This window comes from Platichthys flesus, chromosome 7 (assembly GCF_949316205.1).
Source record: "Platichthys flesus chromosome 7, fPlaFle2.1, whole genome shotgun sequence".
Classification (NCBI taxonomy): Eukaryota; Metazoa; Chordata; class Actinopteri; order Pleuronectiformes; family Pleuronectidae; genus Platichthys; species Platichthys flesus.
In genome coordinates this window covers 14611475-14634149 of record NC_084951.1, presented here as the reverse complement: position 1 = coordinate 14634149, position 22675 = coordinate 14611475, and the positions used below count along the sequence as shown (strand labels likewise).

General features: G+C 40.9%; 2 protein-coding genes across 3 annotated transcripts in view; both read left to right on the top strand.

Moving 5' to 3' along the window:
• Positions 1-2118: 2118 nt before the first annotated feature.
• lamtor5 (late endosomal/lysosomal adaptor, MAPK and MTOR activator 5) lies at positions 2119-5604 on the top strand. Its single transcript, XM_062392757.1, has 4 exons — positions 2119-2277; positions 2410-2471; positions 4486-4603; positions 5202-5604. The coding sequence occupies exons 1-4, from the start codon at positions 2243-2245 to the stop codon at positions 5260-5262; spliced, it is 276 nt and encodes a 91-aa protein (XP_062248741.1). The 5' UTR covers positions 2119-2242; the 3' UTR covers positions 5263-5604.
• Positions 5605-6027: 423 nt separating this feature from the next.
• The window catches only part of slc16a4 (solute carrier family 16 member 4), a 32375-nt gene continuing 15727 nt past the window's right edge, over positions 6028-22675 (top strand). The window contains exons 1-8 of one of the 2 annotated variants that reach the window (XM_062391535.1): positions 6028-6363; positions 6728-6807; positions 11331-11473; positions 18667-18799; positions 20665-20797; positions 21012-21155; positions 21505-21666; positions 21751-22428. In XM_062391535.1, coding sequence (XP_062247519.1) covers positions 18683-18799; positions 20665-20797; positions 21012-21155; positions 21505-21666; positions 21751-22428 — 1234 coding nt within the window. In that variant the 5' untranslated portion in view covers positions 6028-6363; positions 6728-6807; positions 11331-11473; positions 18667-18682. Of the gene's footprint in view, positions 6364-6724; positions 6808-11330; positions 11474-18666; positions 18800-20664; positions 20798-21011; positions 21156-21504; positions 21667-21750; positions 22429-22675 lie in introns of both variants that reach the window. The other variant, XM_062391533.1, reaches the window with a different exon arrangement.

The window sequence follows — 22675 nt, the reverse complement described above, 5'->3', positions numbered from 1 at the left end:
TCAGAGCTCCCCCCCCCCCCCCCCCCCAGGTCTGAGATCTCCCCACGCCCTCCCTGTCTGTCTCCTCAGATGCTTCGTCATGCTGCTCCACCAGATGATGGCTGATGGATGGTCACCGTAGCCCTCTCCACTTGTACATTATTTTCCTTTTACATGCTGCGAGGTTTGACAAAGTTTACATGACTCTAATATTTCAAGCCCACAAATATTATATGGAAACCTACCTTACAACTGATGGCATTGATGTGCAAGTGAAATGAATCTGACATCTCTTTGTGAAAAAAATGGAAACCCTGAGTTATTTCTCAATCTGGGGAAGAAGAAAGAAGAAGAGAATTTAACATTGCAGCCATTTATCAAGTTTACTGAAATTATCACTGACTGACTCATGGACCAGGCTGCAAATACAACCGGTATATGCTGGGAAGTGATATTCCTTATTGTATTAAAGGATATGTGTGCCAGTACGGCCATGTACAGTTGTTGTCCCCCAGAGCTGTATCACCTGTTATTCCACACTGAGAGAACAAAGCATCTGAGGCCACAAACTAAAGTCTGTTTGGTCACAGAAGCTTTTCTGTAACTTCTGTAGGGTGCATGATGTTAAAGATGCTTTTAGTACATATCGTAGAAATTAATGTGAACATTAAAATGTATTACTCTTCTGTCCAAATTATGCCAGATGGGGTCGTTTTGAATTAAAGAAAACTTGGTTCGTTTCCTTGTCTAAATTAAATCCATTATTTTACATTTATTTCATTAGAAAACCAATAAATAACACAACTAAAGTTTTAATATTTGGAAAACCTGCCTTTACAGCTCTCTGAAATTATTTATAAATCATATTTTCACTTAATGGAACAAAACATGAACAATGGGTCTCGATATATCTGACTTATGGAAGCCATAATACAGGGTATGATGATACATCGACTCTGAGTCTGAAGTTGTGTTTGTCTCATCTGCAGATTTAATGTGGTGGTAAAGTGTTCATATGCAAAAAGTAATGGGTGTTTATTTAGTGTTAATGGCAACCTGCTTTCTTCAGGATAAATATTAATTTTGTGTGTGTGTGTGTGTGAGTGTGTTTGTGTGTGAAAATGATATCGGGCCAGATGCGTAAACCTGCACCTGTGTGTGTGTTTGCCTACGTGCATGCTCGGACAGTGATGGGCAGCAGGCTGTCAGCGGAGGCGGCGGGGCTCAGCTGATTAAAGCAGTGGGGAAAGAAATATGAGTGTAAGAAGAGGGGAGGAAGAGAGAGAAGAATTAGAGAGGAGGGGGCTGCGTACCCCATGAGTTAGTCAATGGGACATTACCCTGCTCCTGCACAGGTGATGGATTCCTCCAATGCAGTGGCCACATAATTACATTCAGCCTTTTCTGCCCCGTCAGCAGGAGCTGTGAAGCCTCACTGTCTCGGGACAGGCAGCAGAAATCATGCAGGGACATGAGCCAACTGGTGGTGGCCTGCAGCCAACTTTGAAATAAAACTTCTGAAATACATCATAAAAGGTCTCAGAAACACCATACTTTATGAACAATAAATAAAATTAATTGGTAAAATGTTTACTGCATTGGTCAAAGTTTAAATAGTTCATCATGCTGAGTTGTTTCTGAATTACATTGTTATGAGTGGATGGTGGGGACAAATGTTTATTTTTGTTTCCAGGCATTTACTTCTATCTATCTATCTCTCTGTTTGTACGTCCGTCCGTCTGTCTGTCAGTCTATCTGTCCGTCCGTCCATCCATCCATCCATCCATCCATCCATCCATCTATCTATCATCTATCCTTCTATCTATCCTTCTATCTATCTATCTATCTATCTATCTATCTATCTATCTATCTATCTATCTATCTATCTATCTATCTATCTATCTATCCGTCTATCATCTACCCTTCTATCTATCTATCTATCTATCTATCTATCTATCTATCTATCTATCTATCTATCTATCTATCTATCTATCTATCTATCTATCCATCCATCCATCCATCCATCCATCCATCCATCCATCCATCCATATATCCATCTATCTTTCTGACGTCTCCTTTTTGCTCCGTCTTGTTTTAACTCGCTTTGTATCGTGGTCGGTGCAGTTTGCTCTTCGTAGGGACCCATAGACCACGTGACGGTCACCTGACTGCACCCGGAAGCTGTGAGGTAGCGGCATTCAGCCACAACAACAAATCTGTTGGCAGAACTTGTTATTTTCTGAAGTTTCTGCCTGTGTTAACGATGGAGTCGACCCTGGAGCAGCACCTGGATGATACGTAAGTGAACACCAGCCTGTGTGTGAGGTCGTGTGTGAGATGTTTGGATGCTAAACACGACTTTTCTCTCCTTGTTTCGTGTGTTGTGTTGTGATATGATGTGTTATGTGTCTGTCTGTGTGGGTGTGGCAGCATGAAGAACCCTGCCGTTGTCGGTGTGCTCTGCACGGACCAACAAGGACACAACCTGGGCTGTAAGTTAAAACTGAGCTAGATTCTTGTTCTGTGAGAGTTCTGAAATGTCTTCACAGACTGACGTCTGATCGAACGAGGAGTCAAATCATAAGTCAGCTGAGTTTAAAGAAACCGTGTTGGCTGCTGTCAAATCAACCAAAAGTATTAACACCTTTTACTTTGGTGGATGAAGTACTTAGATATTTTACTTATATTATATATTTACTCATGTACGAGTAATACTCCACAAAAATGAAATAAGCATCATGAATGTCGGTCAGTCGATATAAATTCTTAGCACGATAAATGTCACATTGTTATTTCTTTTAAATGTCACAAATATTTAGATAAATCATTATATCGATATATTTTATATATAATATATGTATGTTTACATTCTTTACAGTAACTGCACATCGATTAGCAATAGAAAAATAGGCAAATAAAGGAACAGGAAGTGCAATGATAAAGCAGAATTCAAGTCAACAGAAATTTGAAATTCAAGAGAAAATTTTAAACATAATAAAATGCTTTGAAAATAATTTTCAAAGCCTGGTAGATTTCATAACTCTGCTGAGGCCAATTACTCCTGCACATGCTTGTCCAGCTCTAATAGTAAAAATATACAATGAAAGGTGAAGTTGTTACAGTGAAAAAAATCCTGGATCTGCTTCCTTATCAAACTTAATGCTTCAAGGATACTTTAACCTTCACAATCTAAACCAGACCCCCATTTGACAAGATGTTTGCTCTTAAATGTTTTGTTACAGGAAGTACTTGAAGGGTGGTCAGTCAGTCATTAGTATGAAGATATATTGAAGATAGATGATACCCATTTTTGCCAGAGTCCCCCTGCAAGTTCCTGGACTCCACTTTGAGAACCCCTGCCTAATCCGCATCCATACCAAAATGTTATGGGGTCTTTTCAGGCCCAGGCCCAATCCCTCCTACATTTTTGGTGGAAATCCGTTTAGTCATTTTCGTGTAACCCTGCTAACAAATAAACTAACAGGCAAACATGGGTGAAAACATAGCCTACTTGCTACAAGTAATACTATAAAAACAAGTAAGAGTGAACATTGCCAAAATCATAGGGAAACCTAACAAACAGCAATATAAAAGGGTCAATCTTTATGTCTTACTAAAAACTGTTAATGTTTGAAGTAAATTATATGAAGTAAAACTGCAAGATGTCTCATTTCAGAATAATCTATATTGTAGATTTAAATAATCAATAAGGTCTGAAATTAATCTAAAATTATTCGTCATACTAAATTTGCCTCATCTAAATCTGTAAAGAAACTTGTATCTAAAATCAATAAATGTAGATTTGGAAAATATAAATTATTTACCACTTAATTGCTACAAAGTAGAAGTGAAAGGCTGAAGAGTAAGTGAGTAAATGTACTTATTTATGTTCCACCACTTGTGTTCTACACATTAATAACACAAACAACTGACTGATTATTTAGTTTCTATATACAACCGTGAGTTATCGTTAGTATAAATAGTATTTGAGATGTTGGAAAAAGCAGTATAGATCATTTTATGTAATGTTCACACTTTTGTTGACGCTTTTACGAGTCTCAAAACATAAAGTTCACTCATCGAGCAGCACAACACTTCATTTGTCCTGCATAACTAACTTATCAAAAGTAAATACACCTCATAACCAGATCACTGCAGCCATTAAACTGAAAAGCACTCTACCACTAAGAAAGACGCTATTTCTCAGTTAAACTCAAATGTAGAAACCGGAGGAGACAGGAGGAACAGACACAGCCTGGGTAACAAGGTAACAAATCCGAAATACAGCATCTCTGAAACTAACACTTATTATCATGTAAGATCTGGTCGGTTTTATCTCAGCAAATAAAATGAATATCACAAAAACTTCTCAAGTGTTAAATGCAGCGTGTAACATGAAACAGACAGTAATTGTAGATGCCATGGTGAAGTTAATTAAAAAATGTTTATGATTGATATATCTTCAGTATTGCCAACTGACATTCCTTTAAATTTCACAATCGTCAGGCCGCGGATCGCTGTCTGATGAACATGGCGGTGTCGTGTCAGTTCTGGCCAAACAGGCTGCAGCTCTATCCAGAGACCCAACAGATGCTCCGACTGTGTGCCTGGAGTCTGAGTCAGGGTGAGCACTGACACCACCTTTTGTCTGTTATTGGACCTGGTCTCCTTTTTATCAGTGTCCATGAATCTACAATTTTTTTCTGTGGTGGTTTTGATTAATACCTGTCGAGCTCTCTAAATCTGGAAGAAGCCGCAGAAAATGATTCAGAATCAAAGATTGAATGCTTCTGCTTGACCGTCTGGGCACAGGAGTGTTTTCTCATTTGTGTGGTTATGCTGCCACCCACTGGACGCTGTAAAACATCATCTGCTGCACTTGTATCAGTGACTTCAACAATACTTAATACTTAAAGACAAATGATAATGAGTAAGACGTCATGCTAAACTTTTGACCTTATATTGATTTATTCTACTTGTGTCAACAAGGTGTAGAGTATTAATATGACTGGAAATAAATGATCAGGTCAGATATTAAGTCTCAGCTGGTGGCGTAAATCTTTTCTGATTATTAGTGAGTAAATACCATTAAACATTACTAAACTAATAAGTTGTGTCAGGGTTGGTTTGATCTATATTAGAAATTAAATGCTAATGTTCAAATCATTTACATTCACACTAATCTTACCATATTTTAACTTTTTTTTCTGTTTTTTCTGCAGAAACATTCTGGTGAGGAGTCATGGGACCATCACAGTAGCGGTTCACAAGATAGCATCTTGAAGACAGCGGTGCCCACAGAGCGGGATTATTGTAAAGAAATGTACATGTTAACAAACAAATATCTGAATGAGCTCTGAGAAAGAAGAGAAGTTCCTCATTGATCTGCTGTGTTTGCTGTATTCAAACCAGAGTGTTTCCTAATTTTCTAACAGCTACTGAAAACTGGAGTGTGAATTACCTGGTTTATTATTTTCTTTAAAATGAACACACAGCAATCTGGTGGTAATACTATATAATTGATGCTGTGAGCGGAACAGGTCCCAAATATGATTTAATGTGTGTGTGCAAGTCATGCAGAGATTAACACCTTTTTAATAAAGTTTAACTTGACTTTGTGCCGTCCTCTACTTTGTTAAGTGTTTATTATTTTATCCTTTGCTCAGGGTTTAACGGTTAACCAGACATGTGCTTTGGCAGCTGTTGCATCATTCATCCTGAACGTGACAAGACAGGATTTACAGTTTGGAATTATTGAATGCATGGGAGCGTGTGCGGACAAGGAAAAGGGGCAGCAACACTTCTGGATGCAGGTATATTGAGATCAGAGTGGGCTTGTCAGCACTCTGCCTCCTGCCCTCCTCAGCACACGCACTGCTCCGAACCGCGGAGGCTGACAGCAGAGCGCATCTCGGTGGCGCACCAGAGGGACCTCTGCGGTGGCACTTGATGTTTAGACCGCAGAGCTCTCTATCTCCCTCTCTCTCTCTCTCTCTTTCTCTCTCTCTCTCTCTCGTCCCCCCCCCCCCCCCCCTCCTGAGCCCGCAGATGAGGTTCATTGCTTCTCATCAGTCACGTGGTTTTCCTCAGTGAAAGCTCCTTTGCCTTCCTGCGGCTCCTCGGCTCAGCCCAGCGGTGTTGAGGCTGAGATGTAAGATGCAACTCCAGAGGGGCCCGCTAGTATAGAGGCAAAGTTATGGCACCGCCGTCCTCGGAAGGAAAGGTCCTGCAGCAGCTCCTCTCTGCCAAAAAGTCCATCACCGGCGACGCGAACGCATTTCTGGGACGCACCACACCGGAGCGAGAAGCCCCCAAATAACGTACCAAATTATACTAATTGAATTCTGGGGACAGAAGCCAGTCGAGGGTAGAAGGAGAATTCAGGTAACTTTTCCAATTTTATCCAACTATATGTCTATGGTGTTTTTTTCCATCTTCATATGCTTCCAACTAATGGAGCAAATTAAACAGTCCAGATATGTAGACACAGCCTAGAATCTAATATAATTGATCTAAGAATATATATTTACAATTGGATTTAATGGTGAACTATTTTTCCTCGCAAAACTTTTCTCTGCAAAAACAAACAAAACATTGTTTGTCGTTCTCTACCCAAACCCTCCCACACTGCGCAGGTTTGTGGCTCTTTTTTCAGTCCGATGGAGGCTGGATGACATCTTGTTTAAAATTCTCTGCTGTTTTTGTCCCAATCTCACTGAACGATTCCCCCCCCCCCCCCCCCTAGCAGCTGACTGGAGTTGAGTGAGGGGCTGCGATGCAACAGGCCTGAGTGAAGAGCAGATCACCTCTGGCTCACTGCCTGCCACAGTAAGAGCTCTCTGTTTTCTCCTCACAGTCATACGGTGTTGTGTGAACTAAGCCAAAAAGCTCTCAGTTGAACACTCTGCATTCAAAAGCCTGTAATCCCACAATTCCTCAGGACTGATGTCTTGATTTTCTCAGAACAAAATGTAGAAGTGAGGCTTAAGTCATCTTGGAGGAAACAGGCGACAGGCAGACGATGCAGGAGAAAATAGCAAGAAAAGTACACTGGCATTTTCAGTCAGAAATGTGGAAATGCAGATCCAGTTGAAATCTCCCAGTGACAGATATTTCATCTATCAATTCATAATCGTCTGGGAGCCTTTTGTTAATTGAGGTTCTGTAACACGAGCAAGATCACTATATTTTCCTGTTTCGTAAATGATCATTAACCTTTTAACTTTGACAGCAGGCAACTCCTCTGAGCCCCGCGAGGCTTTTTTTTAAAGTAGCCATGTGAGTTAACACTTGGGCTTTTACATTTTTTTTCATCACCGTGAGTGTAACATATATTTCTCTGCAAGCTAATGGGAGTTTAGAAAAATCCTTTCATCCCACAACTGTAAGACAGCAGAGGGAGAGGAATGGGAGTGAATGCTGATGTTGGCCTTCACGTTAATCTCTAAGTGAATTTCAACTTGAAAGTTTACCAATTGTTTATTTTGCTATTTTAACAGTTTCCAGCCACAGTTTGCTGTCTCATTTTGAGAGGCTCATCTCCCAATTGTCGATTCTGCGTTTCACCTGTTTGCATTGAACACTGATAAGTCTCTGCCTTCTTTATGTGCAGACTCCAACTTTCACTCTGCAGCTCTTAGATTTGAGCTCATAGGATTTTCAGTTCGGAAAGGCATTTCAACCTGTTGGTAGGTCAGACTTCATGTTGCTTCACGTTTCTCTCCTTCTTATTCTGTTCATATTCAGCTGTCTTCAACTTGGTTTTCCTGCTAATTTAGAATTTTGGAGGTTGGGACCTTTCTTTTTCACAGATCCTCTCCCAATAAGCTTGATTGTCTTCTTTATTTTACCGTGAGTACGTGTGGGTGGCCCATTCCAAGAACAATGCCGTCTTACTGAATTGTGTGTTTGTCTGTGTATTTTTTTTTGCCTTGAAACATGTCTGTGCAGTGTGCAGATGTTCTGTCAACTCTTGCCTTCAAGCTGACATATGTATTTAGCGAGCTGTCACTTGGTGCTCTGTTTGACAGGTCCTTTCAAAGCATGCAGTCAAACCACAAACTATTCTATAGCCAGTGCTTGTTGACAAAGGGACACTAAGCTAAAACAGGAAGTGTCACAGCAAGACAAACATGTTGACACTCCAAACCTGAGGAGCAGGGCGGTGCGGTTTCCTAATGCACAGCTGTGGAAGATGGGGGTATTCTCCTGCTTTCTGGACTAACCGCATTTGTCCTCCTCAGTTAGATTGGGGCAAGAGCTCTGAAGTTGGCCGCAAAACTAAACCGTGCAAGTTAGATTGAATTGATTTAACTTCCTATTATTAAGGAAACATACATATATTCGAGGAGCCTGTTACTGGGCTATTTGATAGCTATCTTTTTAACAATCCACCAGATGTGTCTGTGTGTGTGACGGGTCACCCTGAGCCTGAGAAAGAAATATTCCGTGCAGCTCCTTTTTGCAGTGGCCCGGATTAAAACAAAGCAAAGGGCTCAATTACTGCAATGGCCTCCCGCACACACACTTTAAAAAAAGACAAGAAAAGTAGCTTGAAACATGAAAAAATGTTCCTCTTAATATTGTCAATTCTTTTACCACCATTTTGCAAAGCCTACACAATGCTAACTTTATCATGATTAAAATATACAGTTTATGATATGTTTACATTTGAAAAGGGGTTTGGCTCAAGTGCTTCACCTGTTTCCACATGTCCGCTGCAGCACGCCAGGCTCCGACAGTCGCTCTGACAGGTTCACGTGGCGGTTATTACCTGGCGTATCCCCAGCTGAAGCTCTCGTTGACTTTCCGTCACAGGCGAGCATGTTTAGTCAGTTTAGAGGAGAGTGGGAGGAAGAAGAGTGTGACTCTCTGTCTCTGTGCTGCACGTGTCGAGTCATACTGCTGACTGGAGCATTATTTCTGCATCCCAGTGCAGGAGCTGGATTCTCTGACGTCTGCATTTGTTCATTAAACGTGTCAATAGGTCGTGTCATTTGAATATATAATTATCGCTCATAACCTGAACCAACGTCCATGACATTTTGGTGATGGGTTGGGGTATTTACATTTTATATAGCAGATCCAGATAGACAGGTGAAACAAGCATTTATTAACATTGTAGGATTTTGCTATATTTGTATTGATTTCTTAGAAAAGTTCATTAAAAAAAATCACACATATTTAGGGAATTGATTTCCATTAGTGTGCCCAATTTGGTGCACCTTGAATTAGTTTACTGGAGGTATGTGACATTCCAGGTTAAGAAGCAATGGGGACATAGAATTGTCGTCCAATAAGCCTTTTACCAGCACTGAGTAAGATTCTTGAGAAAGCTGTATTTGATCAAATTCAGGAATACTTCTTGGTAAATAATCTGTTAACAAAGTACCAGCATGCATACAGAAAGGGACATTCCACATGCACAGCACTGACGCAAATCTCAGATGACTGGTGCAGAGAACTAGACAACAAAATGCTATGTGGAACACAAGCTTCTTCTAGAAAAACTGGTGTGCTATGGGTTTAAACCATCTGCAGCTTTCTGGATGGGAAGTTATCTACTAAATAGATCACAAAGAATATTCTTTAATGGAAGTCACTCGGACAGTGTGCTGGTGGAAAGTGGAATACCACAGAGAAGCTGTCTAGGCCCACTAATGTACTCTATCTTCACTAATGATTTACCTCAAGTATTAAGAAATGCAAATTTAAGTATGTACGCAGACAACACTACTGTATATGCATCAGCAAAAACAGCAGAAGAACTGACAGTCATCCTAAACAGGGAGCTAAGTTCCATTGGTCAGTGGGTACTTGAAAACAAGATGGTTCTCAACTTAGATAAAACAAAAAGGATCATCTTCGGGTCTAATCATTCTCTAAGAGCAGAGCCAGAGCTTAGACTGTGCCTAGATGGAACATCCATTACACAAGTAAAGGTAACTAAGCTATTAGGAGTCACCCTAGATGATAAACTGTCCTGGTCAAAGCACATTGACACTATAGTCAAGAAAATGGGCAAAGCACTAGCTGTAGTCAGACACTGTAGAAATCATCTTACACCTGATCTAAAAATACTGGTAGTTAACTCTCTTCTTCTGTCACAGCTGGATTATTGCCAGATAGTATGGGCAAATGCCACCAATAAAGACCTGAATAGATTACAGCTAGTACAGAACAAGGCTGCACGCTTTGCTCTACAGTGTCCTTACAGAACCAGTAGACAGAGTATGAATGCCAGTCTCCACTGGCTAAAAGTTGACGACAGGATAGCTGCGGCACTTCTTTTATCAACATGGCGCCTCTTGCAGTCTCAAACACTAGCAGATAAGTATAGGCAACTAAATGAAAATGTTGCATCAAATAACTATGCCACTAGACGAGCGAAAGAAGGCAGGTTTAAATTCCCAAGAACAAATACCAATTATCTTAAACGTACTGTGGGATACAGAGCCATGAAGTCATGGAACCTACTACCAATAGAAATTACTAATATGAAACGTAAATATATGTTCAAAAACTAAATAAAGAAACACTTGGTTATTGCATACTTGTGACTCTAGATGGTGAGGTACTGTACGTAAATGAGTAGTATTCTCTTACATGGTTTGTAGTTTTCGCTCCATGGAGTTGTATATATCAGAGTTTTATATCATTACAAATGTAATATTGCACAAGCACTGAACTTATTCTTGATGTCTGTAAATATTATATGATCACAATTTCTATGTATATTAGTTTTTTATACCCATAATGTAACATATACTTATAATATAACTTATGTTTTAAATGTTTGAAATTGGTATGGAATGTTTGTATTAAATGTTCGATATCAGTATGTATGTCTTAAATGTGGACCCCACTAAAAGTAGCCCTGTCTTAGGGTAGAGCTAATGGGGATCCCTCTAAATAAACAAATAAATAAATAAAATAAATAAACAATGCTAGCAATTATAAGTGAGGTATGTCCTTCAAAAATTAAAACATTGAACTTGAAGTGCCAGTGCTTTACAGCTTGGTGACAATTAAAGATTATTTTCCTGTGACAAAATGGATAAAACTTACAGCCGTTTATATTCAATAGCAGTGCAATGCTAAAAAAGATGCCTGGACTCTGAAGAATCCATACTCTGAGCAAAGTCTTTGCAGTGCAGCAGCAAAGTCTGGTATTGCAGTTAACTTGACACCATCAACTGTATTCAATTCATAAATTTCAGGTACAGAATATTCATGTCTAGTATCCACGTTATTGTCTAGTTAGTGTAACTTTACAGTGTGTCTCTGCTTTCAGGTTTCAGAGATGAGTGATTTGTTGTTTCAGTTTTTTCGTTGCACTCTTCTTCTTGCAGGTGCTAAGCTAATCTGGATGCAGCCATAGTTCCAAGTGCCCTTCATCCAATCTGAAGATGACACTTAGAGAATAGGAGTTCTGACTTGTTTCTTCACCTCTGCAGCCTGCAGGCACAAGGCACAAGACAAACCCGTAAAACAGGTAACCACACAAGCTGATTCAATCAAAATTACCTATAGCATTCCTTTCCTAAACATTTGAATTAGCTCCCAATGCCTTTCTATATCTATATCCTGCTGGAGGAAACATACATTATGCTAACTCTAAGATTTACACTTCTAAATCTGTAGCATTTAAAAAAAAATTGCTGAGAATGTGCAGCTTTGAGAAATGGTTGAAGCTCAAAGTACAAGTAAAGTAATTTTTTGTCCAAAATTATTTTAGGTATTTCAAATCACACTAACATATGTTCAAGTGTTAATTTTTCTGCCAAGTTGGGTTTAAATGAATTATTGATGCTATAAAAATGGGGTGAATACTACATGATTGACAGCTGAGACTGACATGTGATTGGTCGAGCACATGAATCGAATGGGCCTTGCTACTGTGGCTCATCCCCCGATCCCTAGGGCCCAGACTCCGTACCACAGACAGTAGAGTCTAAGGTTTGTCTTCGTCAAGGAAAACAGAACCTCTATTATTCGTAGTCGTTTCTGATACAAGGAAGGTAAATGTCAACAGAAGTAAATAAACTAGGATGAAATTGGCTCAATGGGCCACTTCTCAAAGACTGGACCCACAAGATCCTTGAGCACACAATTCACTTCAGGAAAATGTTTTTTCAGAGTCAATTGGGTAATGGTGTATATTTAAAAGGTGAAATGCAAAGTCTCATTGGTTACAAAAAGTGGAGGTAGTTGGTCAGTCAGCAACTATCACTGCATTCACTCAAGAGGAGATAGGATATAATCTGACACGGAGTGAAGCAGAGTTCTACCGCAAAATATCACAGTTAACAATCAATATCAACAAAAAATAACAAGAGGCACAGTTCTTCATTAACTTCTCTGTTTGCAGAGGGAATGAAGCGCAAAAGATTCAATGTCTTAAACAAAATATAATATATATAGAAGGTCACTCCGAGCAGCTGAAGAATTGGCAGGACTGCTGCCTTACGAAGCAGGTCAACTATCTGCAACTGAACTATTATGTCGATAACCAAAATATCCCTTGAATGGCAATAACTTTTGATTGTGCAGAGACAACAAATGCAAACGTTTACTTTAGATAAATAGTATTTGAATTTCTTGTAAGAGGGAAGAACGATATCTGCGCTGTATTGGCGGCTAAATCCATAACATGGTGACCCTACTTTATGCTGTGAAGGAAACTTTCTGTGCAGAATGAAGTCAACATGAAATTACCCCCAGAACAAAGCGAAGCAGTGATACCAAGCTCTGAGAATAAGTGAAAAACGTTGTCTTTCAGTATTTCACAATGGAGTTTGTTTATCATTGGTCTCATATCATAGAGTAGGGCTCTAGTTTTCGACTGTATAGTTTCTGTTCGGCCGATTTTAGCCTCACACACCCCAGCGAAGCTGTTATTGTGTTTCATGTTCTTCCTATTGTCATTTATTTTTTTCAAATAACAACTCATGAGTGCTTTGAGGGAGTTACTCAACATTTTAGACAAATAATCTCATGAACACAAGGATGGATTTATTTGGTGGTCAAAGGTCATATGTCGACAGCGTGACCTCACAAAACCTGTGACTTTTCATTATTCAAGAACTCCCAGGCTAATAATGTTTAACATGAATGCATAACTGTCTTAACTTTATGTTAACATAGTTATACTACATATTAAACTAATATTTTAATATTTAATTTGGGTTGTTTGGCTGTCTGCCCTGTGACCGGCATTCTTTTCTCTGGCTGTCTGTCTTCCTCTCCTTTCAACCATGCAGTTGTGTGATACAATGTTTTTTTAATGTTCCACTGTTTTATTATCTGTACATGGCAGACAAATATAATTGTAGTGTACGATGTGGGTGATGATGATTTTTTTTACGTTTGGTTTTTCCCTCTAATTCAAATGACAAAAATGGGCTTTAATAGTAAATAAACTTTTGACAGTTGATTTTTTTCGATCCGCACATGATTTTACCTGCTTTGATATTACACCAAATAAAACGATAGCTGTATTGAGCTAAATGTTGCTACATGGTAAATGGTTTAGCTCTAAGTATTTATATGAGGGTTTTAAACTTGTGGTTTTCGGCTTCATACTGACTCAAAGAAATGTTAGTTGTCGAGCTGGAGCCAAATCTTCTGGTCTTCCTTCTAGTGTTGAGATGTGAAGATCTATCACTCTGACATCTGTCTGTCAAAGGATTAGTTTAAGAACCAGTTTGAATGAGCCTGATGCAGCTGATCAAATCTATATTGGTCCCTATAATTTACAGGAGCTACGCTCAGGTTTGTCAGTAGAGGAGACATGGGACAATTAGCCTTTACCAATTAAAGCCAAAGCTCAGCGTTTCCTTTCTACATTCTATGATAACAATGTCTTATTTAGGGAAATGTTAATATCCACTTATCTTGAGAATTTATAGAACAATTTCTATTAATTAAAATATATTGTTATACCCAATTCTGTTGTGCATAGGTCTGATCATTTTTAGACCAAAAGATGAAGTGAGTTGAAGTGTAATTGTCATATGCTACGGGTCAGGGAGGAGTCTCTTCGCAGAATTTGCCCAATGACAAACCTGCACCATTGGAGCCAATGGACCATCAAAAAATCCATAAAGTTTTGACTGGCCCTGCGTGCCTTTTTACTCGCCCCCATGCAGTCCTCCCTTAAACTGATGAATCAGACTTTTAGAAGATGAGTGGTATCTCATTGTTTGTTGTGAGTCTTTCCTCGTGCAGGAAACACGTTTGTAAATGTATATCCCTATAAATGGAATGTAGGTCAAATGGAGACAGAATCCGGAGACCTTTCAATCCACATGTCCTGCTGGACGTGGGCCGTAAGACGGGGCAAACCCTCACAACCTTGCACGTTCACAAACATGCACTAAAGCACACTCTGGGGACAACTTGTGAACAGCACATGGGTGAAATATTTTCCCCGCAGTACACTGGCCCAATTCATTCCCCTTTTTAATCCGCTCTCTGCTCTCTAATTTGGTCACGACTTCTTATGCAGGTCTAAGTCAGACTGAGTTAGTGCTGAAGGCCACAATAGACTAGTTATAAACACTGGTTTATCAAGCCCCCTGCTCCTACTGTGTTCAAGGTGACTTTCAGCATCTGAGGTGAGGTTTTATTATACATTCTCCACATCTTGACGAAGTGGTTAGGAAAGACAGTTTTTAACAGACGGTTCAATTTAATTACTTGGTGACGCACGCAGACCTGAGAACAGTGAGAGACATGTCACACAGCGATTTATTATTTTTAAAAGCATGTTAACTCAGGACATGTTGGCACGTTATCATACTCAGGGGCGAAAGTGGGATTCAGGCTGATGAGAAACGCCTGCGACCCCCATACACACTTAGTCAAAATTAGGAAAAGACTGTAATTTGTTTTAAAACAATAAGATTGATAAGAAGACAAAGTGTGCGATGCCAAGGGGTCCTGACCTGGCATCCTCACGTGAATGTATCAGCGGCAAACCTTCGCCTCCCGTTCACTTCCAATCTCTTCGAGCGAGGAGGCGAGTAAAACATCCCGTGGAAAAGAAAATCGTAGTGTGGTTTCATGTGGAGTTCAACTTGGCTGAACTTTGACCCAGGAAATTCCTTTTCAGTTTGTGTATGTGTGACCTGGCCCTAAGACTGGAGTGCCAGCTGCAGCACACATAAAGCAAACTCACCTGGCCTTATTATGTAATACACTGCCAATCGGATTCATTTGAATAATGAAAGATGGCAAAATGTTGTTCTTATGTATGTTTTGTACTGGTTTGTATTGCTGACTGATCTCGACTAACTCTAAGAAATATGTTCTTATTATTTGCGAATGTCTGAGGAGTATAAGTACATATATATGAATGATAAGTTGTTGCAAAGGGAGTTGTTACCTGAGTTAAAACAATCTGAATTCAGGACAGGGGGAGTATCCGATGGAAACATGTTACAAGAAGGGCTCGCTGTGGTTCAGGGTCACACTCTGCCTGCTGGGGGGTGCAAACTGCAGTGCAGTTGATTCACATCACAGGCAGAAACATAGCTCCTGACTCGCCTCACAACAGGAGAACAGGTTCATTTCACTAAGCCGCAGACTTGGGGCTTAAGTCTTACTTTCATAAGTTACACATATACTGTACACACACACACACACACACACAAGGACGAGTGGCAGAACATTATACTCACCAAAAATACATGGTATTATTAATGCACTGAATTTACCCTCTGCTCCCATTACACATTACAAACATCCTATCCTACAGATCACTAGTGTGAACACACATTTAAATAGCTTGTTTATTTCAATGTTTTTTAATGCACTTTATAGCCTTCTTATTAAGATTTCTACATTAATGTCACATTGTAAATATAAATTTGATTCCCTTAAAGGTCTCTTAAGAAAAGGGTTTCTTCCTTTTTCCCATTAGAACCATTTATATTTACCCTTGAGGCCTTGTGTGGGATGCATTCCATCCATAAAGTTGCTAATTTTGGGAGGAATTTTAAATGCGTATAGTTTATATCCTTGTTTACGTCCCTAGATCCCCAGCAGTTTTCATCCCAGGTCTTTTTAGCAGAGGTGTAAAAAGTACTGAATATCCCACTGTATATTTAAACTTTTGGTTAAACTTTGGTTGACCTTTTGAGCACTAGTCTACACACTTCTTGTTGAGTTTAAGCAGCAGCTGATTTTCAAGGTGAGTAGAGCTCATCCCGGCTCGCTTTGCAGTGAACAGCAAACAGCCAGGAGTGAAGCCTGCATAGAGCCCCAAATGTGCTAGGGCCGGCCCTGTGCAGCGCAGTGGTTCTCAAACTGTGTGGTGCGCCTTATCGAGGCATAACACGGAGCACGGAGGCATACCAGGTGGGGCGCGCGACCGGGAGGTGAAAATGCGAGGATGAACTAATATTATAGCCGAACTAATGCTTTGACGTCCGCATTTCTTTAACGGCGGAGCAGTTAACACGTCGCTTTTTCGCCGGAGCCAGGGGTCTCTTCAGCCCCTCTGCAGTTGTTCCCTGTGCAGTTTTGTGCATGTCGCGCATATTTATTGCGAACAGTGAACTTTACGAACAGTTTTCATATGTTGAACGTGCACGTGAAGAAACGTCATCCACTCTATGCAGCATCTACCACTGCAGTGAGAGTTGCCTTGCGCCTTGAACTTTATTTTTTTACTCAGTAACGGACGTAATTTCCAATGTAGCGAAGTACAATACTTAAGTCAAAATCTACTGAGGTACAAGTTAAATTACCCATTTCAAAAATTACTCAAAAAATTACAAAGTACACAAAAAGCTAATCAATTACGGTAACGTGAGTAAATGTAATTCGTTACTTTACACCTCAGCTTTTTAGCACATTGTTACATTACAACCGCCGACTTTTACATCATATGTGCATGACAAAGGTTTTGCTGTGACAGCATGAGAAGGAAAAAAAAACCCACAGGGCTTCACTCCTCAAATCCGAAATAATTAAATTCTGAGTCTGACTGAAATAGCAGCGTACGTTTGAGCAGGTCGGTCCTGTTTTTCATCTGTGTTGATTCATGTTGTTCAAACACTGCTTCTGTTAGCTGAGTGTGAATAACTGAGGGTTTCGTGGTTTACTCCGCTAAGTTTCTAGATAAACTTTGCACAACCGCCTCCTGGAAAGCCCCAGAGTAAATCATCACGAGACATCATCAAAGCAAAGCAAATTCATGCATGCTGTTACATGCTGACAGAGATCTTAAATGATGCTCTTGCTCAGACATAGTCACACTTAATGTAAACACTGCTGAGACACAGTCCTGTGGGGAAGCTGCACTGTAACTGAGCAGTTTCACAGCTCAGTGCCTTTTCAAGTTAACACAATAAAACTGTCATCTGTCGTTACCCTCAAAGCAGCAATTTGATGTCACATATCATATTTTCAATGGATGAAATGGATTTAATCGAGTTTATGTCATGCCAGTTTCTAGGTGGTTGCATGAAGAAAAATAAATATTATATCAGTTGTTTATTTTTAACTCTTATATGCTCCATGTTTTTCTTTAACATGTAAAAAGCTATAACTGGTGGATTCAACTGTGAAATCCATGTGGGTTACTATGTGAATATATAATTGTTATTTTTAGGGCCCGCGCACCGAGCAATAGGAGACAGTGGGAGGCCCTATTGAAATAGGCAAATGAATTGGCTTTTTGAGGGCTTTAACATGCTGAAATTCGTACAAAAATGGTCAGAAAATTAGGAAGTGGTGAAAATGTATGTATTCTGGAGTAATTTTAAATGGCCGTGGAAAAATGGCTCCAAGGCCCCCCCCCCAAGGAACGCGTTCATATTGGCCGATCTTCACACAGATCTTGGTGACCATTTATGCCATATTCCATATTTTTACTTTGAGGTACTTGTACCAGGGCTTACATCAGATCAACTTCAAATTGAGATGAGTGTCATCTAAACTTGATGGAGATAAAAACTCAAAGATAGTTTTTTTCGTGACATGGTGTGACAGTGGCATAGCGTCAAAGTTTGATGGACCATGAATCCTTTGATGCTGAGCCGTCAACAAACAACTCCACTCCTAAAGTGACAGTCAGTGGTCATAGTTCATAGGAATCTTTGATGTCTTGCAAAGGTGACGTCTCTCTCTCCCTTTGTCTTATCACCAGCAAACTTCTGTCTCCTGATAAGAGTCCAAGCCTGAACAGCTCTATGTGTCAGTATTTTCTCAGGGTAATAGCGCCACCTATTGATTAATGTGAAAATGAAGTTGTTCATTGACACAAAATTGCTCGCGTTACATCAGAGCTCAGACTTTAACAGATTTATTAGTCTGTATGTAATAATACCGATGGCGCCGCCCATTGGTAACAGGAAATAATCTTTGTTTTACAACTATCATTCAATTTACATAATATTTTCACAGTGTGATGTGCAATTGATATCGTTGACCGTAATGAGCATTTAGCAGGCAAGAATCAACATCACGTGACGGACGCAGGTGCGCAAAACGCATGCAACGCTTCAAAATGCATGTGCTCGGGCCAGTTCATTTTGATTTATTTTTCAATTAATCTATAACATGAACTTAAAATGATGCACCATTTGTATTTATAATCATGTTACCATGTGATTGTGGATGCTTCGTATAATTCAGCCTGACCTGAAAATAATGTATATTTCCCTTTTTTTTCTCTAGTTAAACCAAGGCAGCCATGAACCTGTTCAGGAAGGACGCCATGAGCTCAAAGAAGGAGAAGGATAAAGAGATCCAATACGAGGACCCTCCAGATGGAGGTTGGGGCTGGATGGTGGTGCTGCATTGCTTCCTGGTATGTCCGCCTCATTTGTATGATATGCTGTAGGCTTATGCAGTGTAATAACGTCAACTCAGTCAGAACAATGTCATGATTTTAACCATTTATTGCACAAAATGTAATATACAGTTATGCTTGACGTGGATCGCGCCATTTTTTGGATGTTCCCTGGATTAGCCAAGCAGCTTATTAAGATAAAATGTATCGTGCCTGTTGGCAATTACCATTGACCGCTCCGTGGAAGCCTCCACCCAGACTGTTAGGACCTTGGGTGTGACGCTCGACATTAACCTCTCCCTAAAGCCTGAAACATGCTTCTGCGACTGCGTCTGCGCCTTTTCACGCCGATGTGGCGCAAGACTCGTTTTCATTCATGCTTCCCCAACCGTTGCACGTCTTACAAAGCAATTCCGCGCCAGAACACTAGGCGGAGTAATGCTTTTTGTCGAAGACGACCTGAGAGACGCCTTCTTTGTTGGTGTGGCAATCGTTGTTTATTTACCTTCTACCAGTCGTGTTCTCCATTACAAACACACGGTGAACCATGGCAGAGAGTGTATTCACGATTTCAACCGAACAACAATTGATTGAGATGGAGCTGCTGGACATTAAAGAGCAACTTCTTATAATTAGACTGTTTATTTACATCGCCACTCCGGCTCTCCATTGCCTATTTCTGGCGGACAAATCGGCCAGTCAGTGACGGGTTATATAAGTGGTCATACTTTCGGATCTCTTCTGCCAAGTGCTCATCTATTTGGTCCATATTCGTTCTTCTAAATCTTCTGTGATTTCCGCGTATTGTGGGGCATGAAACCGGAAACTAGACACCGGACAGGATGTAGGGCAGACCAATCACAGCCTTGCGGGCTGAGTGAGCCTGCGGAGCTTTGCCGTAAATTTTAGAAAAGGGGGTCGACACCCGTCAGCACGTAAGGAGGGATACATAAGCACGTAAGGGACCCGGAAGGGCTCTTGCGCTTACGGGCCCGTGAAAACGCAGAAGCATGTTTCAGGCTTTACTGCCAACATTACTGCAACAACCGGTTCCTGTAGATACATGCTGCTCCAAATTATAGTATACATCCCCTTCTCACTCAATGGTGCAGCTTTTTGACAATGCCCTGATCACCTCACGCCTAAACAATTTTAACTACCTGCTGGCTTGTCTGCGTGCTAGTGCCATCCGACCTCTGCAGCTCATCTGGAATGCAGCAGCTCGACAGGTCTTTAACCTAAGTTCACTCACACTACTCCACTCCTCCTCTCCCTTCACTGGTTACCAGTGGCTGTCCGCATCCGTTTCTTCACTGTGTACCGCTCTGCAACCGGATCGGGTCCAGTCTAGATCCAGGACATGGTCAAACATTACACCCCCATTCCGTTCACTCCGCTCTGCATCTGGCAATCGGCTTGCTGCAACCTTACTGCGAGCTAACCACTGAAACATCACAACTGTTCCTGTCCTGGCTCCTAAATGGTAGAACCAGCTCCCCATCGACATCAGGAAAGCAGAAAAACAATAAATATTCTTCCGCAGACTAAATGGACATCTCACTACACCTTGGAATTAAAAAAAATTTGTAGTTTGGCTTTTTTAAAGCAAATTATACTTCCTTGAATCTTGTTGTTCTGGGTTTGTACCCTCATGGTTGAATACACTTATTGTAAGTCACTTTGAATGAAAGCGTCAGCTAAATGAAAATGTAATGGGATGTCATTCATTTGTAGAGGTACAACAGTGGCAGACTCTGTGAAACACAACCTTCCACCTGTATAGTAATAAAAGGCTCATCTAAGGTTACTTAAAACAGAAAAGTTCAACTACCTCAGAGACAGCCTCGGCTAATAATGATTTTTATTTCCATGTGTACAATCAGGTGAATGTCCTAGTGATGGGAACACTGAAGAGCTTTGGGATCTTCTTTGTGGCTTTCCAAGACGACTTTGGAGGCTCGTCAGAGAGCATCAGCTGGATTGGTTCCATCATGTCAAGCATGCGGCTCTCTGGAGGTTTGAATCTGCATCATCTATGTAGCTCATTTGGTTGAATTCTCTCTCCTTCTTATCTGCTGTTAATGTAGAAAAACGAGATTCAAGGTGTATGTATCTTTATCACTTGAACTCTGTTTTCCTCTTTATGCATGTTTAAGGATTGAACAGCAGAAAAACAAGTGGTATTTTTAGATCCTGAGGGTCTGTGCTTCTTCATCTGCGTGTTTTGCAGCACCCATGGCCTCTGTGGCGTGTGCCAAGTTCGGAACCCGGACGACCTCCATCACTGGGGCGTTGCTGGTCAGCGCAGGCTTCATCATGAGTGTTTACGCAAACAGTGTGGCATTCCTCTATGTCAGCATGGGAGTGGTAGTTGGTAAGTACAAATGAGATTCAAACTAAAATGTTTTCCTAATGACTCTAAAAGGACAAAGGTCCTCCTCTGCATGAGGACAGATATTTAAGTCAGTGGTTCTCAAACTGGAGGGTGGGGGCATACAGCCAATGCAATGGTGGCTGGGAAGGTAAATAAACAAGTTAAATTCAAGTTGGAATTTCTTTATTAGTTGTTTGCCCTTTCATTATGACCTATATATTGTTTTTGTGACTTCCGAAGTGGGTCACGACAAGAAAAGTTTGACAACTACTGATTTAAGGTCATTGTTTGTGAACGACTCTCTCTTGACTGCTCACATCCCGATCGCTGACACGTTCTCTTCACTTAGGGATGGGTTTCGCACTACTATACCAGGCCTTCTCAGTGGTCACAGCTCTGTACTTTCGAAAGCGGTTAGCAACAGCGTATGCGATTGGACGTTCTGGGATGGGTTTGACCTTTGCCCTTGCCCCATTTACTCAGCTGCTCCTGGACCTATATGCCTGGCAAGGTAGGCAGCACACATCTTTTAATTTAGCAAGAAGGGTTTTCTTAGCATCTTGGTGGAAGGTTGAGTTTTATTTCTGTTCCACAGGGGCGATGCTGATTCTTGGAGGTTTAATGCTGAACCTGGTGGCCTCTGGGATGCTTCTGCGACCAATCAATGTAAAGCCTCCTGTGCCAAACGCTACCTCTTCCCCCGACCAAAAGAGCCCTGATGTTTCCCTCAAGAGCTCCTTAGAGAAGGAATACTCCAAGAGCTCCTTAGAGAAGGAATACTCCAAGAGCTGCGTGAACGGCTCCACTCACTTATCCAATGGCATCGCCAAATCAGACTCATCCCCTACCCTTCCTCCCCCTCACATAGACACTGAGAACTTTGGGGGCCAATGTACTCAGGGGCCCGAGGACCAGTCAGTGAAACCTGAACTGACAAGCTTGGTCCTCAGTGGTGTGAATGGCCACGAGCCTTACCATGACTCGGTTCAGTGTAAACCCAGCACTCCGGACAGCTCAGCCGAGCACAATGGCGGCATGAATGGGTCCAGCATTGTTGGACATCCCTTGCATGACTGCACACCCAGCGAGGTGGCCGTCGTACAAACCAAAGTGCTGGACTTTTCGTTGCTAAAGGATCCGTTTTTTTGCATCTACACTTGGTCCGTGGTCTTCAGCCAGCTGGCCTACTTCATCCCTTATTTCCACCTGTCTGCCCGAGCCAGAACCCTGGGCATCGATGCCATGGATGCTTCATTTATCATCTCTGTGGCAGGTGAGAAACATCGGTCCAATGTTTGTACTGTGGTGTTATTATCCACCTTAGAGGAATAGTGTGTTAGAAGTCTATTCGCTCTTTTGATGAGGGTTACATGATATGATTAAAAACACAATTATGTTTACTAGCAGAGCTGCTTCTCGTCACCATATTTCAAAAGAAATTCTACCAGAAATCCTAATATCTAATAGCAGCACCCATTTCACAAGACTTCCCTCCCTGGTTGCCTCTGTAGAGCTGTTTG

Bases quoted from the DNA above. Each gene is read 5' to 3' on its own strand.
- lamtor5 (XM_062392757.1), top strand. From the start codon at position 2,243: ATGGAGTCGACCCTGGAGCAGCACCTGGATGATAC. The intron at 2,278-2,409 runs GTAAGTGAACAC...TGGGTGTGGCAG, and splicing joins GAGCAGCACCTGGATGATAC to CATGAAGAACCCTGCCGTTG. The intron at 4,604-5,201 runs GTGAGCACTGAC...TTTTTTCTGCAG, and splicing joins TGCCTGGAGTCTGAGTCAGG to AAACATTCTGGTGAGGAGTC.